The sequence below is a fragment of the Nyctereutes procyonoides genome, unplaced genomic scaffold (assembly GCF_905146905.1).
Source record: "Nyctereutes procyonoides isolate TBG_1078 unplaced genomic scaffold, NYPRO_anot_genome, whole genome shotgun sequence".
Lineage (NCBI taxonomy): Eukaryota > Metazoa > Chordata > Mammalia > Carnivora > Canidae > Nyctereutes > Nyctereutes procyonoides.
In genome coordinates this window covers 8,313,874-8,326,287 of record NW_026575052.1, presented here as the reverse complement: position 1 = coordinate 8,326,287, position 12,414 = coordinate 8,313,874, and the positions used below count along the sequence as shown (strand labels likewise).

At 50.4% G+C, this 12,414-nt stretch overlaps 1 protein-coding gene across 1 annotated transcript; it reads left to right on the top strand.

Moving 5' to 3' along the window:
• Positions 1–1,066: 1,066 nt before the first annotated feature.
• On the top strand, positions 1,067–1,309 carry LOC129513361 (cytochrome c oxidase subunit NDUFA4-like; the record flags this gene model as incomplete). Its single annotated transcript, XM_055331134.1, has 1 exon — positions 1,067–1,309. A coding segment is annotated over one exon (243 nt), but the record flags the coding sequence as incomplete, so codon positions are not given.
• Between the last annotated feature and the right edge of the window lie 11,105 nt (positions 1,310–12,414).

Below are 12,414 nucleotides of genomic sequence, written 5' to 3'. Positions count from 1 at the left end.
TCAGCTGGCCCCTAACCAGCCAGCATGACTCAAGACTGGGCTCTGAGAGCTCAGGATCTAAGAACAGAACCTCCCCCCCCCCCCACCTGGGAAAAGCGCTTTTAGTCTCCTTGACTCTACTTTTGGCTCCTTGCCCCTTCTGGCTCTGGAGGCCTCTATGGCCCCCAGAATACCTAGAGAGCCCCTGGAGTTGGGGGAGGCCAGAGAGGGACGGTATCGATCTTCTGGGACACAGCCTGGCTTTCTGGGAAGATGGAGGAATAGCACATTCCTCCTAAAATAATTGTCCTGGGGCTATTTCCAGAGGCTTTTAGTGCCCAGGCCAGAAATGGCCAATGATCTCGATGCCTGGGTACCTTCAGGACAGACGGCAGAGGCCCAACCCTTCGCTGGCTGCCTGCCTGCCTGCCCGGCCCCCAGGCCAGAGGAGAACCAGGCCAGGCTGACGCCCTACAAGGGAACTGTAGACACTGCTTCCCTGGTCCACGGAGCTTCCCACTCTTCCTCCTTGGGGGCCCTCTGATCCTTCCTCTTGGCTCCCCGTTTCAGCAACTATAACCACCCCACCCCAGGCAGAAAGGACTTTCTTTCACCCTTAGTGGCTGTGGGCTGTGGAGGGCCCAGGCTGAGGCTTCTATGTTACAGCACTCGATGATCTTGGGTCTGATCACTCAGAAACATCAGATTAAACCCAGACCGGAGAACCCTCTCCAGAACAACGTGCCCGTGCTCTTCAAATGTGTCCCTGTCACGGAAGACAAAGGAAGGGTGAAGGAAACCAAAGATACCTGAGGACAAAGGCCACGCGTGCTCCTGGGTTGGATCTGGTGTGGGATGAAGAGTTGCCGTGAGGAACATCACAGGGGCAATCGGTGAAATGTCAATGTGGACTGTATGTTAGACGGTCGTACTCGACCCCTGCCAAACATCCTGTATTTGGCCACTGCAGTATGGGGATGTAAGAACATGTTCGAGACGTCCATTCATTCTTGGTGTAGGGACTACTTAGTGTCCAGCTTTGATCTGTTCTTTTCTTGGACCGGCGGCCCCTGGCACAATCGTGTGACGCCAGATCCTGGGTCAGGCCATGAAGCATCCGAGCTCGATCCTCCTCTTCGTATTTATTGGCGTGGAAGGTACTGGAGCAGTGCTGTACATCTTGGGCCTGGCATTGTTCGATCCAGAGGTCAGTTGGGATAGGAAGAATTACCCAGAATCCTGGAAAAAACTGGGTCCCCATGATCAGTACAAGCTCTACTCAGTGAAGATAGATTACAGCAAACTAAAGAAAGAAGGTCCAGACTTCTAAATGAAAGGTTTCACTATAAAGCTACTTAGAATGAAGGTCTTCCAGGAGTCATTCGCACAATTTTCCACTTATCCAGGAAGTATTTCCCCTCTAATGCATGAAATCATGTTGATGGAGACGCCCGGGTGGTTCAGTGGTTGAGTGTCTGCCTTTGGCTCAGGGTGTGATCCCAGGGTCCAGGGATCGAGTCCCACACTGGGCTCCCCGCAAGGAGCCTGCTTCTCCCTCTGCCTATGTCTCTGCCTCTCTCTCTGTCTCTCTCGTGAAAAAAAAAATAAAGTCTTAAATTAAAAAAAAGAAAGAAAGAAATCATGTTGATGTATCGTGTTAGGGTTTATACAAATAAATAAATATCTAAAACTTGAAAAAAGAAAAAAGAAAATGTCCCTGTCTACTCAGCATGTAGGAGATCCATGCCCAGGTGTTCAGGGGTAAAAGATGGTGTTGTCTGCAACGTCCTCTCAAAACAATAGTTGTGTGTGTGTGTGTGTGCGCACATGCAGTGATAAACGTGGCAAGAGCATTAATAATTTGTGGATTTGGATAAAGACTACAGAATTTGTTGTCTTGTGAGTTCTCAGGAAGTTTGAAAATTTTTCAAAAATAAAAAGTAAAACTGTATTTTTAATATTTGAGAGGACTGGATGGAGGGAGGCTTTTCTTGGCAAAAATGTACTGGATGCCCCCAAGGGACCAGGGCTGGGTGAGGGCCATGGAGGTCCTGAGATTTGCTGGCCGGAGTCCTCAGGCTCTGGCCAGAGCCCGCCGTGTGCTAGATACTCCACGCTGGATCGCTGACCTCAGCGGGCAGGAGACACAGAGCAGTTATGCTCAAGAATGGGTCACTCCAAGGGTTAGCACTTTGGGGAGACTCAATAAATGTTTGCTGAGCCAGTGGGAAAAGGGAAGTGATTGATGCTGACCACGGCCAATGGGAGTTATATCAGGGCCAGCATAAAACTTCTTGACTCTCAGCATAATTAAACACTAGAAAAACAACAAGACATGCAGGAAAACATCCACCCCAGTCTCGTTTTAAAAATAGGGCCCATCTGTCCTGGAGGGCTTAATGTGGTGCTGGCCCTGAGGCAGGGGCCTGGCCAGGATGACCTCTGGAGGCCCCTCCCAGCTCTAGGATTCCATGATTCTATGACATGGCCAGCAGTCTGGAGTGGCGGCATGAAGGTATCTCCAGGGGAGAGCAACAGGAGGGCTAAGTCATCTACCTCCTAAAGACAGAGTGAGCGTGGGAGGGGGCCCTGTGGCAGATGGGGCCCAGTCAGCCGGGGAGGGAGGGGTCGGGCACTGTGCGGGTCACCCCTCAGCCACCTCCTGTATTTCCAGAGGAGGAGACAGGGTGGGGTTGGACCTGAAAGGGAAGAGCCAAGGGTCTGTACATTCCACTCGATTCAGACCCAAAAGACAACGGCAGCTGAGGGCCGTGGGCTGGAAGAGGGGCAGGCAGCTGCTTCCTGGGTGGGACAGGCTCAGATACTGCTCTGTCCTCACTGGGCAGAAGTGGGAAATTAGCATCAAGCTGGCAGTCTTGGGGGAGAGAGAGTGGAGCCTTCCTCCTGGTTGAGGGTAGGGGAGTATTAAGGAACCCAGGGACAGGGGGACAAGGAGGGGAGACAGGCTGAGACAGGAGATGGGGGTACATGAACTGAGCATCTTCTGGGCCTGGCCAGGCCTTAATCTCAGTGAAGTGCCTACATTCAGACCACAACGAGTAGGGATCCCAATGCCCCCTGCTCTTGTGGAGTGGATGAGGAGACCCCCTACGGCCAGAGAGGGTCAAGACCACATCTCCTGGAAGACTGTGACCTTACAAGTCCAGCCCCGTTGGTGGACTTGTCATACTACCCCCTCCCCTCATTTGGGATTCCTAAAGTCAGGATCAACTTAGTGCTGGGGTTTAGCAAGTGCCCCCGCCTCTGGTTCTCCCCATTAGTGCTCCCATCTAGCAGGCAGAGGAGATGTGGTGAGAATTCTTCCTAAAGAGATTGTGAGGGGGGGCCGAAGTCACCCCAAAATAGCCTTGTCTTTGAGGGGTTATCAGACACACATCCAAGATAGTACCTTGGCCGCACCACTTACAAGCTGTGGAATCTGAGGCAAGTCACATCATCTCTCTGAGACTGAGTTTCCCCATCTGTCAACCAGAAATAGAATAGTGACCACCCCCTTGATTCATAGCAGCAATTACACGCAAGACACAAGCAAAGTGCCAGGCGTGGGGACAGTGCATATAGTGTTACATCACTTCCAGGACACATTTTTTTTTTTAGTATCAGGTGCATTGTGTTGTTGATGATTAGCTATTTAATATTACCTGGAGAGAAGGTCTCTCTCAGTGCTTGGAATTTCCCCATTAGAGATTCAGTCTTTGGATTTTGTGATCTCCTGGAGTCTTTACTTAAAAGGCAAATGGGAAATTTCAGGATATGGGTGTGAGTTCAAGGAACAAGGAGACTGCCTCACTTGTCCCTAAGGGTCGTCCTCTGGCCTCAGTTGTTCTAAGGGTCTTGCCTTCCTCCTCAACTCTTGCTTTCTGAAGAATAGGATGTCTGTTTTCCAGTGTGAAAATTCCTGGGCCTAGGAGGAGGAGGAGGAGAGGGAGGAGGGTGGTGTTGGGGAGGCAGAGGGAGCACATGCAGAGAAAATGTGCAGGGAGAGGGCAGGGAGCCATGGAGAGCCAACCCAACTGTCTTCTCCAGGCCCAGGTAGCCAGCCTCCGGGTGAGCCCAGAGCAGGTCGGCACCACGAAGCTCATCTGCCCAGCTGGGACGATGTCTGGACGCCCAGGGAGCCGTTCCAATGCTTGCAGCCGCTTGAGCCATCCCAACAGCCTGTCCTCCTCAGCCCAGACTCCCGCCTGGCCCCACAGCCCCAAGCGTCCCCGCACCCCCAGTAGCTCAGATTTCAGTAACTGCAGTGGCCCCTTGGAGCAATCGGAGGGCCCCAGCTCCCCCAGACTTCCCGTGAGGAATATCTGCATGGGCCGCCCCTACAACTCCAAGTACGTGGAGACGAGCCACCTAGCAAACCACCCCAAGGTGGCCAGAAGGCCCTCTTGCCGCGGCAGCCCCCATTGCCTGCTCTGTACAGAACGTCCCTCGGGCCCCTGCAGCCCCACCTTCCTGGACCAACTCATCAGAGGCATCAACTACCTTGACAGATCCACCAATGCCTTCTGTACCAACGGTCCCAAGTCATCACTGAGCCTGCCAAGGCTTGCAGCCAACTACCTGGAACGCGTGGCCAACTCCATCCACCTGGACCACCCAGACCACTCCTTCCCCCGCAGTTACTCCAGTCCCATCACCAGCACGGCTGCCTCTGACAACTACACCAACACCTGCATGGTGCCTTCCCCCAGGGGTGTCAACACGCTGCAGTATACGGATGAGCCTGCCGGCACCAGTTACCCGCACCGGCTTCAGAGCCGGAGCCTCACACCTGTGCTGCCGCAGAGGCCCGGGATGAAGCTGCCCGAGCTCCCCTTGTTCGGCAACGGGATCTTTTCCTTAGGTCGCCTGCCCAAGCTCTGGGAAGCAATCCGCTCAGGCTGGAGAGCCCCGAGCCCATCTCTAAACCCTGTAGCTGGTGGTAACATCGACCATGAAATGGGTACATGTCCATCAAGCTGCAGGTGTAGAAAATAAATTGTCTGTGGCAAAATGTTCCTTCCAAGACTCTGTTGGGGAGGTTTGGGTGGGGGGGCAATGGTTTCGACAGGAGGTTTATGAACTCGAGGACCTACAGAGCCAGGAAGGTAAAAGCTAACGGGTGAGCCGGGCTGGGTGGGGAGGAAATACTTGGTCTAAACCCAGCTCTCCAACGGGTTGTTGCTTTTTCAAGAGAAGCCAGGAATCTCATTTTTATATGCTAACAACAAATTCAAAAATGTCATAGTGCTCTGTGGGCTCAAGAAAAATACTTGCAGGTGGAATGTGAAGCACACAGGCCTCGGTTTGGAATCTCTGGTTTATATCTTGAATGGGTCACCGGGGAGTTTCCCCATGGGAAGAAATAGACTAGCTATTCATTTCCAATCCCTCTTCATCCTCTTCTGATTTTGAGATTGTTGTTGATGTTGACTTCAGCACTGTTCATCGTGAGCAGAAATAATAATGACGATAGTAATAGCAGAACTTCCTAGAGCACTTACTTTGTGGCAGGTGCTGTTCTAAGTGCTTTCTATATGTTCTATTTTATTCTTTATTTTTTTAAGATTTCATTTATTTATTCATGAGGGACACAGAGAGAGGCAGAGGCATAGCAGAGAGAGAAGCAGGATCCCTGCGGGGAGCCCAATGTGGGACTCAATCCCAGGACCTCAGGATCACACTCTGAGCCAAAGGCAGATGCTCAACCACTGAGCCACCAGGTGCCCCTTTATATTATTTTAAAGATGTGGTTTGAATGACCAAGGCTTAGGGTGGAGGTAGAGGAAAACTTCAGGATGCCGAGTGGGAGAGGCAACCAGGGATCATTGCCACTGGAGGTACTGCCCTTCCTGGGAAATCTCTAATGAATGGTTCTATCCAGGCTGGAGGAGGGCCAGGAGGGTCAGAATGAGGAGGTCCCAAGTATCTTGCTGCAAATGTCTGAGAAACTGTTCTCTGGGCCACTGAGGGTTCCAAACCTTTGGAGACCTAACTGATTTGGGTGATGAGAAGTCAGGACCTACAAGGCACCCAGTTCTCTACCATCCTGCTGGCTGAGGGACCATAAAGACTGTGATTCCAGCCTCACTGTGCCACTAGTCTACTCTGAGACCTTGGGTGCATCGCTTTCTCCCCCTTAGGCCTGTTTCCCCTTCTGTAAATGAGTAGGGTAGCTTTAATGGGCTCTAAGGGACCCAGGCTCTGATATTTCTGAGTCTATCCTCCTTGCCCCAAGCCAGGCCTGGGCTAAGAATCAAGAGTGTCTCCCCACCACCACCCCTCCCCTGCCCCCTTGACCCTTGAGAACTCAGGCCACCTGAGTCCTGAGCCAACTTCCCATTTCAGCCCTCAAGGCCATTTCTGTGTGGCTCTGAACTTCAGGTCCAGGCCCTTTTCTTGGTGGAGCTTTCCTGTCTCCTTGGAAATATGAGGGCCAATGGCAGGTCAGAGTGTGGAATGGGGCTGACCTTGAAATAATGCAGAACCTGCAGTTCTACAAGATTCCATGACTCTTGGAGGGAGTGGCCTGCTCTGGCTGAGCCCTATGGCCAAAAAGAGAAAGTGGCAAGCCTGAATATCCCTGCCAGGAGTTCACCATGGAGGTCTCAGGATTAGAGGAAGAAAGGGGGAGTAGGATTTTAGTTTACTGAATTCACCCTCACTTGTATTTCATCTCTGGAGAACCTGGGATATCCTCTCTAGGTCCAAAGCTCAGCAGTGTAGCACACTCCTTTCCTTGTCTCTTGCATTCCTTCCCTCCCAAGAGAGAAGACTTTGGCCTTTGTCTGGTGGGTCTGGTGGGTTCTCCAGTGACCCAACCCCCAGGTGAACACTTGTAGGAATACAGCTTATTAGAATCCATTTTGGCCCGACTCAGGAGAGGGTGTCCTGATTCCCAAATCCTCTGTCTGGCCGCTCAAAGCCATCCCCTTCCTGCTTTAGGTCGGTATTTGCATAGGATTTGTCCCTGACTCTCCTGGAGATGCCTACCACCCAAATAGTTTAATTTCCCCTAATCGGAGCATAAGATCCTTGCCTAGGACACTGTTCCTGAGTTCCCCAGTGTCTAGCCCACAACAGGGGCTCAGTTATAAACACTGATTATAGGGCCATGTGCCCAACTGATGCTCAGCAATGATAACTACAATTGTCTGATGATTAGAGTGTCTTGCATGCAATGGGTGTTTAATAATTATCCACGATGGTGGCCAACATTTATTAAGCTCTTCCCTATACACCAGTCGTTGTTTTAACCGCTTTCTACATATCAACTCATTTAATCCCCATATCAATCCTTCAAGGAAGGTATTATTGTCCTTATTGTATGGATGAGATGCACATCGAGGTTAGGCATAAATGATTATGATAAAGATGATTACACCACATACAACACAGCGACTCTTCTAAAACTGGATGCCAGAGTCATTCTAGAGTATTATGCACACAGTAGGTGCTCAATAATTATCTTCATGATTAGAACATCTTTCAAGTAGTAGATGCTCTGCAAAAGTACACAGTGGATGCCCAATGAATGGCAAATATCATTACAGAGCCCAATACATAGTAGGTGCTCAAATGAACTTTGACCATTGGTGGGGGGTTGGGTTGAGCGTGAAAGGGACAGGATGTCTGCATTTAGCCCAACTGCTCCTTGGATACTCACTGCTCACAAGCCCCTTGCACCAGTCACTCAGCTCAAGTCCTGAGAAAATAAGGCTCTTCGCTAGAGAAGGCTCTCTGTTCCACATGGCCATGCAGAGGCCACAGGAAGTCCTCCACGTCCACTGTCCAAGCCATGCATCTGCAAGGTCTGTGTAAACAGGAAGCAGCGTGCTGGCTACAGAACAATGCCACAGCCTAGTGTGCTGTCCGGCTTGTAAACAGAAGAAGCTAGGTGTCCCCACCGCTGGGGGCGGTCGGGGAAAGTCCTTCACGCCTGCAGAAGTACCTCATCACTTACCGAGCGCCCACACTGTGTTCCAGGCATGCCACCAAGGCCTGAAATATGGGCTTTCAGCCTTCTCTGCTCCCTGTGAGGCTCAGTTTTAGTACCCTATTTTGCAGAGGGGAAAACTGAGACTCAAAGAGTAGAAGTGACATGCCCAAGCTCCTCTAGCTGGTACGGAGGAGAGCTGGGATTCCCACCTGGGGCTTGGCCCTCAGCCAATGCCCTTTCTATCCAAATTGCTTCTTTTCTTAGTGTTTATTGAATGGACTCCAAAAGAAAGAGAGGTAAATCTTGGTATCCAAAATATGCGGTAAATTAGACAAAACAAAAATGGTGTTTAACTCCAGGGGTTTGGGCTGCCCCTTAACACCAGTGTTCCAGACAGGGCAGTGTTAACCTGGAATATGCTCTTTCCGGGAAATAGGAAACAAAGGGAGAAATTTCCTCAAAGGTCACCTGTGTCTCAATTGCCCAATCCACTGGTCCCTGCATCGTTGGGGACCACTGGGGATAGGTGCGTGACATCAGAATGTTTTTTGTATACGTTTTTTAAAAATCTACCATAGCGCTTTTCAAACAGATAATTTGATATCACCATTCTACGATTCCAGAAAATAGATGTGTACAGCCAAGGCACATGTTGGAGTGACACACTGTCCTGCTCCCAACCCTCACTCCCCCACCCACCTTTCCCGTCTCTGAACCTCATGAACCTGACTCTCCCCACTCTAGCCCTCCCCAGCCCCCAGCTCATTCCTGAGGCCCACCTTACCCCTCGCTGTCCTTTCTGTCTGCACACAACTCACTCCGCTTACTCTACAAAGGAAGCAGAAAACCAGGGCTGGGCGATACCCCCTCGCCCCCAACCGCATCCACATTGCCCTCTTTTAGGTTGAAATCTCAGTAGAAGCAAAGAGCCTCAGACATGTGCTGTGCCTGAGTTGGTACCACCATTTTTGGCAAACTTAACAGCCTCTGGGCCCCTCCCAACAGGGCAGGAATTTATCGTGAACAATTGAACAAAGCCGGGAACTCGAGGGAGAAGGCACAGGACATTCCAAAAGGATTTCTCTCAAGCTCCAAAAGACAACATGTGGGAACACTGCAGAAACCTCATAACCTAGCAAAGAAAAGCATGAAAGGGACGGAAAATCTGCCCAGTAGGAAGGGCCCTTCAGGCTGGAGGAAGGAATTAGGGGGCCGGGGTCAGGAGGCCAGGGCGGGAGGCTGGCCTCTGCCGCTCATGACCGTCCACCTTTCTGGCCTCGGATTCGTGGTCCTTAAAAACTGAGGGAGTTGCAGAAGTAAACACACAGATGCATGCGTACCCGTTCACAGCAGTGCTTTATTAATCACCACGACCTGGAAACAGCCCAAATATCCAACAATAGGATAGGGCTGACGAAGCATGGTGAGTTTAGGGGGCACTATACCAAATGACTATGAGAACTATGATGTACAAAGTCAGTGTGAGTGCTGTTCAAAGGAGCTGGCCCACAAATCGCCAACCCTTACCGTTTGCAATAAAAGACCATGTAGTAGTATGTAAATCTGCTCACTGCTTGCAATATGGAGCCAGTATGGCCAGAAAAAAATGGTCAGCTGAGCTAACCAGAGTGCTTACCAATACAGTTGATCTACACTCTGTGAACATTTCTTATCTCATCTCAGACTGGTAATAAATAGTGTGGGGACTGGCACCGAGCCGTAGAGACATTTGTAAGTAGCCCTGGAGTTGACTGACACATGGAACTGCGTTTCTGAAGAATGTTAGGCAAGGGGAGCAAGACATGAAATGGTACACATAACACTGAGCACATGCGGTAAAATGCATGTGTGTACGGGAACAAAGGAAGGGAAATGAACAGAGCACCAGCTACGGGCCTTGCACAGAAGTCTTCTATAGCTGAAGCAAGAGTGTGCGGGTAGGAATGTGAGGGGGGTGTATGCAGGCCATAAGAATTCCAGCCTGGCTGGAGAGCGGGGGGTGCATGAGTGACAAATTCAAATTATAGAGACCATTTATGGTCAGCTCAGGAGCGAGGCTCTGCGGCAGTATCTGCAAAGTGTGTTATGAGAAACCCCAGTCTTGTGGGATGTTAAAAGATTTTTTCATAGAAACGAATGGGTTCCTTTCTCAAGTATCTTGAGGAATGCTGGATTAAGTAGAGTTGGGCAAGCCGATTTTGCTGGAGGCTTGCTCAGAAACTTTCCTGTGTTGGTATCCCTTGAGATGGCCAAAGGGTAGGAAAGAGCACAGCGTTCCCAAACTTCTTGAGCAGGGAACCCCTTTTTGAAGGAGCATCTCAGAGGGCAGGTGATCCATGAGGTACAGAGTGGGAACCCTGCCCTGGGGCCTGGGACCCCAGGTGGGGAGTTCAGCAAGAAAGTGAGAATGACAAGGGTTGGTGGGGAGGATATCTGGAAGGGGCGGAGGGACCGAATCAAGGCTATTTTCAGAAATGTCACATTTCTGCCTATGCAGAGTTGCAAATAACCCAGGTGGAGGCAGAAATGGATGTGGTCAAGAAAGTTCTAGAGTCTGACAGATGTGGATGTGACTCTACCTCCAATTGACTGTGTGTGATCTAGGCAAGCTGCTTCACGCTCTGGGGCCTCAGTTTCTCTGTCTTGAGGAGGGCAGTCATAAAACACACTCACTTGCCAACTCCCCAGAACTGTGGTAGTAACCAAATGCGATTCAGCGTGAATCAGACAGCAAGGGGAGTTTATCTGCCTGGAGTACAAACCAGAAGGGGGAACATTTATATCTTATGCCATGCTTGAACCAACTTGTTCTTTCATTCAAGTGAAATCATCCAAGTGCCAGCTCCCTGCCAGACACTGTGCCCTTCACAGGAGATGTAGTTGGGAACAATACAGAAACCAGACCATCATGCTCCCTGCCTTTATTATGCCTCATAATAATTTTTAAAAGATTTTATTAATTTATTTGAGAGAGAGAGAGAGAGAGAGAGAAGGAGCACAAGCTGGGAGAGGGAGAAGTAGGCTCCCCAGATGTAGGACTCCATCCCAGGACTCCCAGATCACGACCTGAACCGAAGCAGATGCTTAACCCACTGAGCCACCCAGGTGCCCCCTATGCTCAGAATATTAAATGATCTTCCAAATTATTGTCATTGTAAAAATGTTGCAAGAGCAACTTGGGGGAGGCAGGTTGTGGGGAACTGCAGCAGGGAAGCAGCCTAGCCTGAGAAGGCAGGGAAGGTGGGAAGGCTCCTATGGTGGCATGATCTTGGAGCTATAAGACAGTAGGACAAGGGGGGTGGGTATTGGGTGGGAAAAGCACTCAAGAAGAAGGAAAAGCATGTACAGAGACCAGGTTGGGGGAGGGGTGTGGCTGGAGAAATGGGCAGGGCTCTATCTTGCAAGGCCTGTAGGGTCCTCCCCCTCTCCACAGGAACTTTAACTTAACTGCCTGCTTAGATTGTGTCCTCCTCTTCTTCCCGTCACCTCCAAGTTTCCTCTCCTCCACCTCCACTCCCTTTTAAATTTTTTTAAATTTTTTAAAACTTTTATTTACTTATGATAGTCACACACACAGAGAGAGAGAGGCAGAGACACAGGCAGAGGGAGAAGCAGGCTCCATGCACCAGGAGCCCAACGTGGGACTCGATCCCGGGTCTCCAGGATCGCGCCCTGGGCCAAAGGCAGGCGCTAAACCGCTGCGCCACCCAGGGATCCCCTCCACTCCCTTTTAATACCAATTTTCTAGTTCTACATTCTCATCCAAGGACATATCCCTACCCTGCCAGCATCTGTTTGCCCACACAGGCTTTGGAACCTTTGTACAAAATAGGTGTTTATTTCATAATTAAATGAATACAAGTCCACAGCTAGCCCACACGGTGCCTTTACTCAAGTGAGCAAAAGGTCACCCCTCAGGGCAGACATAGCCCCAAAGCAGGGCCCACTTACTTGGCTGCATACTTTTGTTCAGTGAACAACCTACCCAACCATTCACTGCAGCTAGGAAGGAAGGAAGGAAGGAAGGAAGGAAGGAAGGAAGGAAGGAAGGAAGGAAAGGGGGAAAATGAAACAAGTGAGAAGCTCTGAGGCAGAGAAAAGATTTGGAGTGGAAGTGGAAGCCAGGAAAAGCTGAGTGCTGTCAATTTTGGAGTGGCAGACAGATGACCCACAAACTCTAGCTACTGGTTCCTGAAGGCACCCAACTGCTGTTTTGTACAAGCCTGATTGTTTGGCTGCTCTTACCTATCCAAACTCTTGCTGTCTCTCCTTATCTAAGGCACCTTGTGCAAGACTTGGATTGTTTCTCTCCAAGAGGATGACGAGCACCCTGAGCTATGAGTACGTACAGTTGCGATTACAGGCGCCTCCGGGACTCAGCAAAGCCCAAAAGCCCTGCCTCTGTTGCTCTTCGAAGCCATATGAGGAGATAGCCAGGCCCTAGACAAAGCAACTTGAGAACATTTACTAAAGATATCAAGGGCTGCAAAAGAAAACAG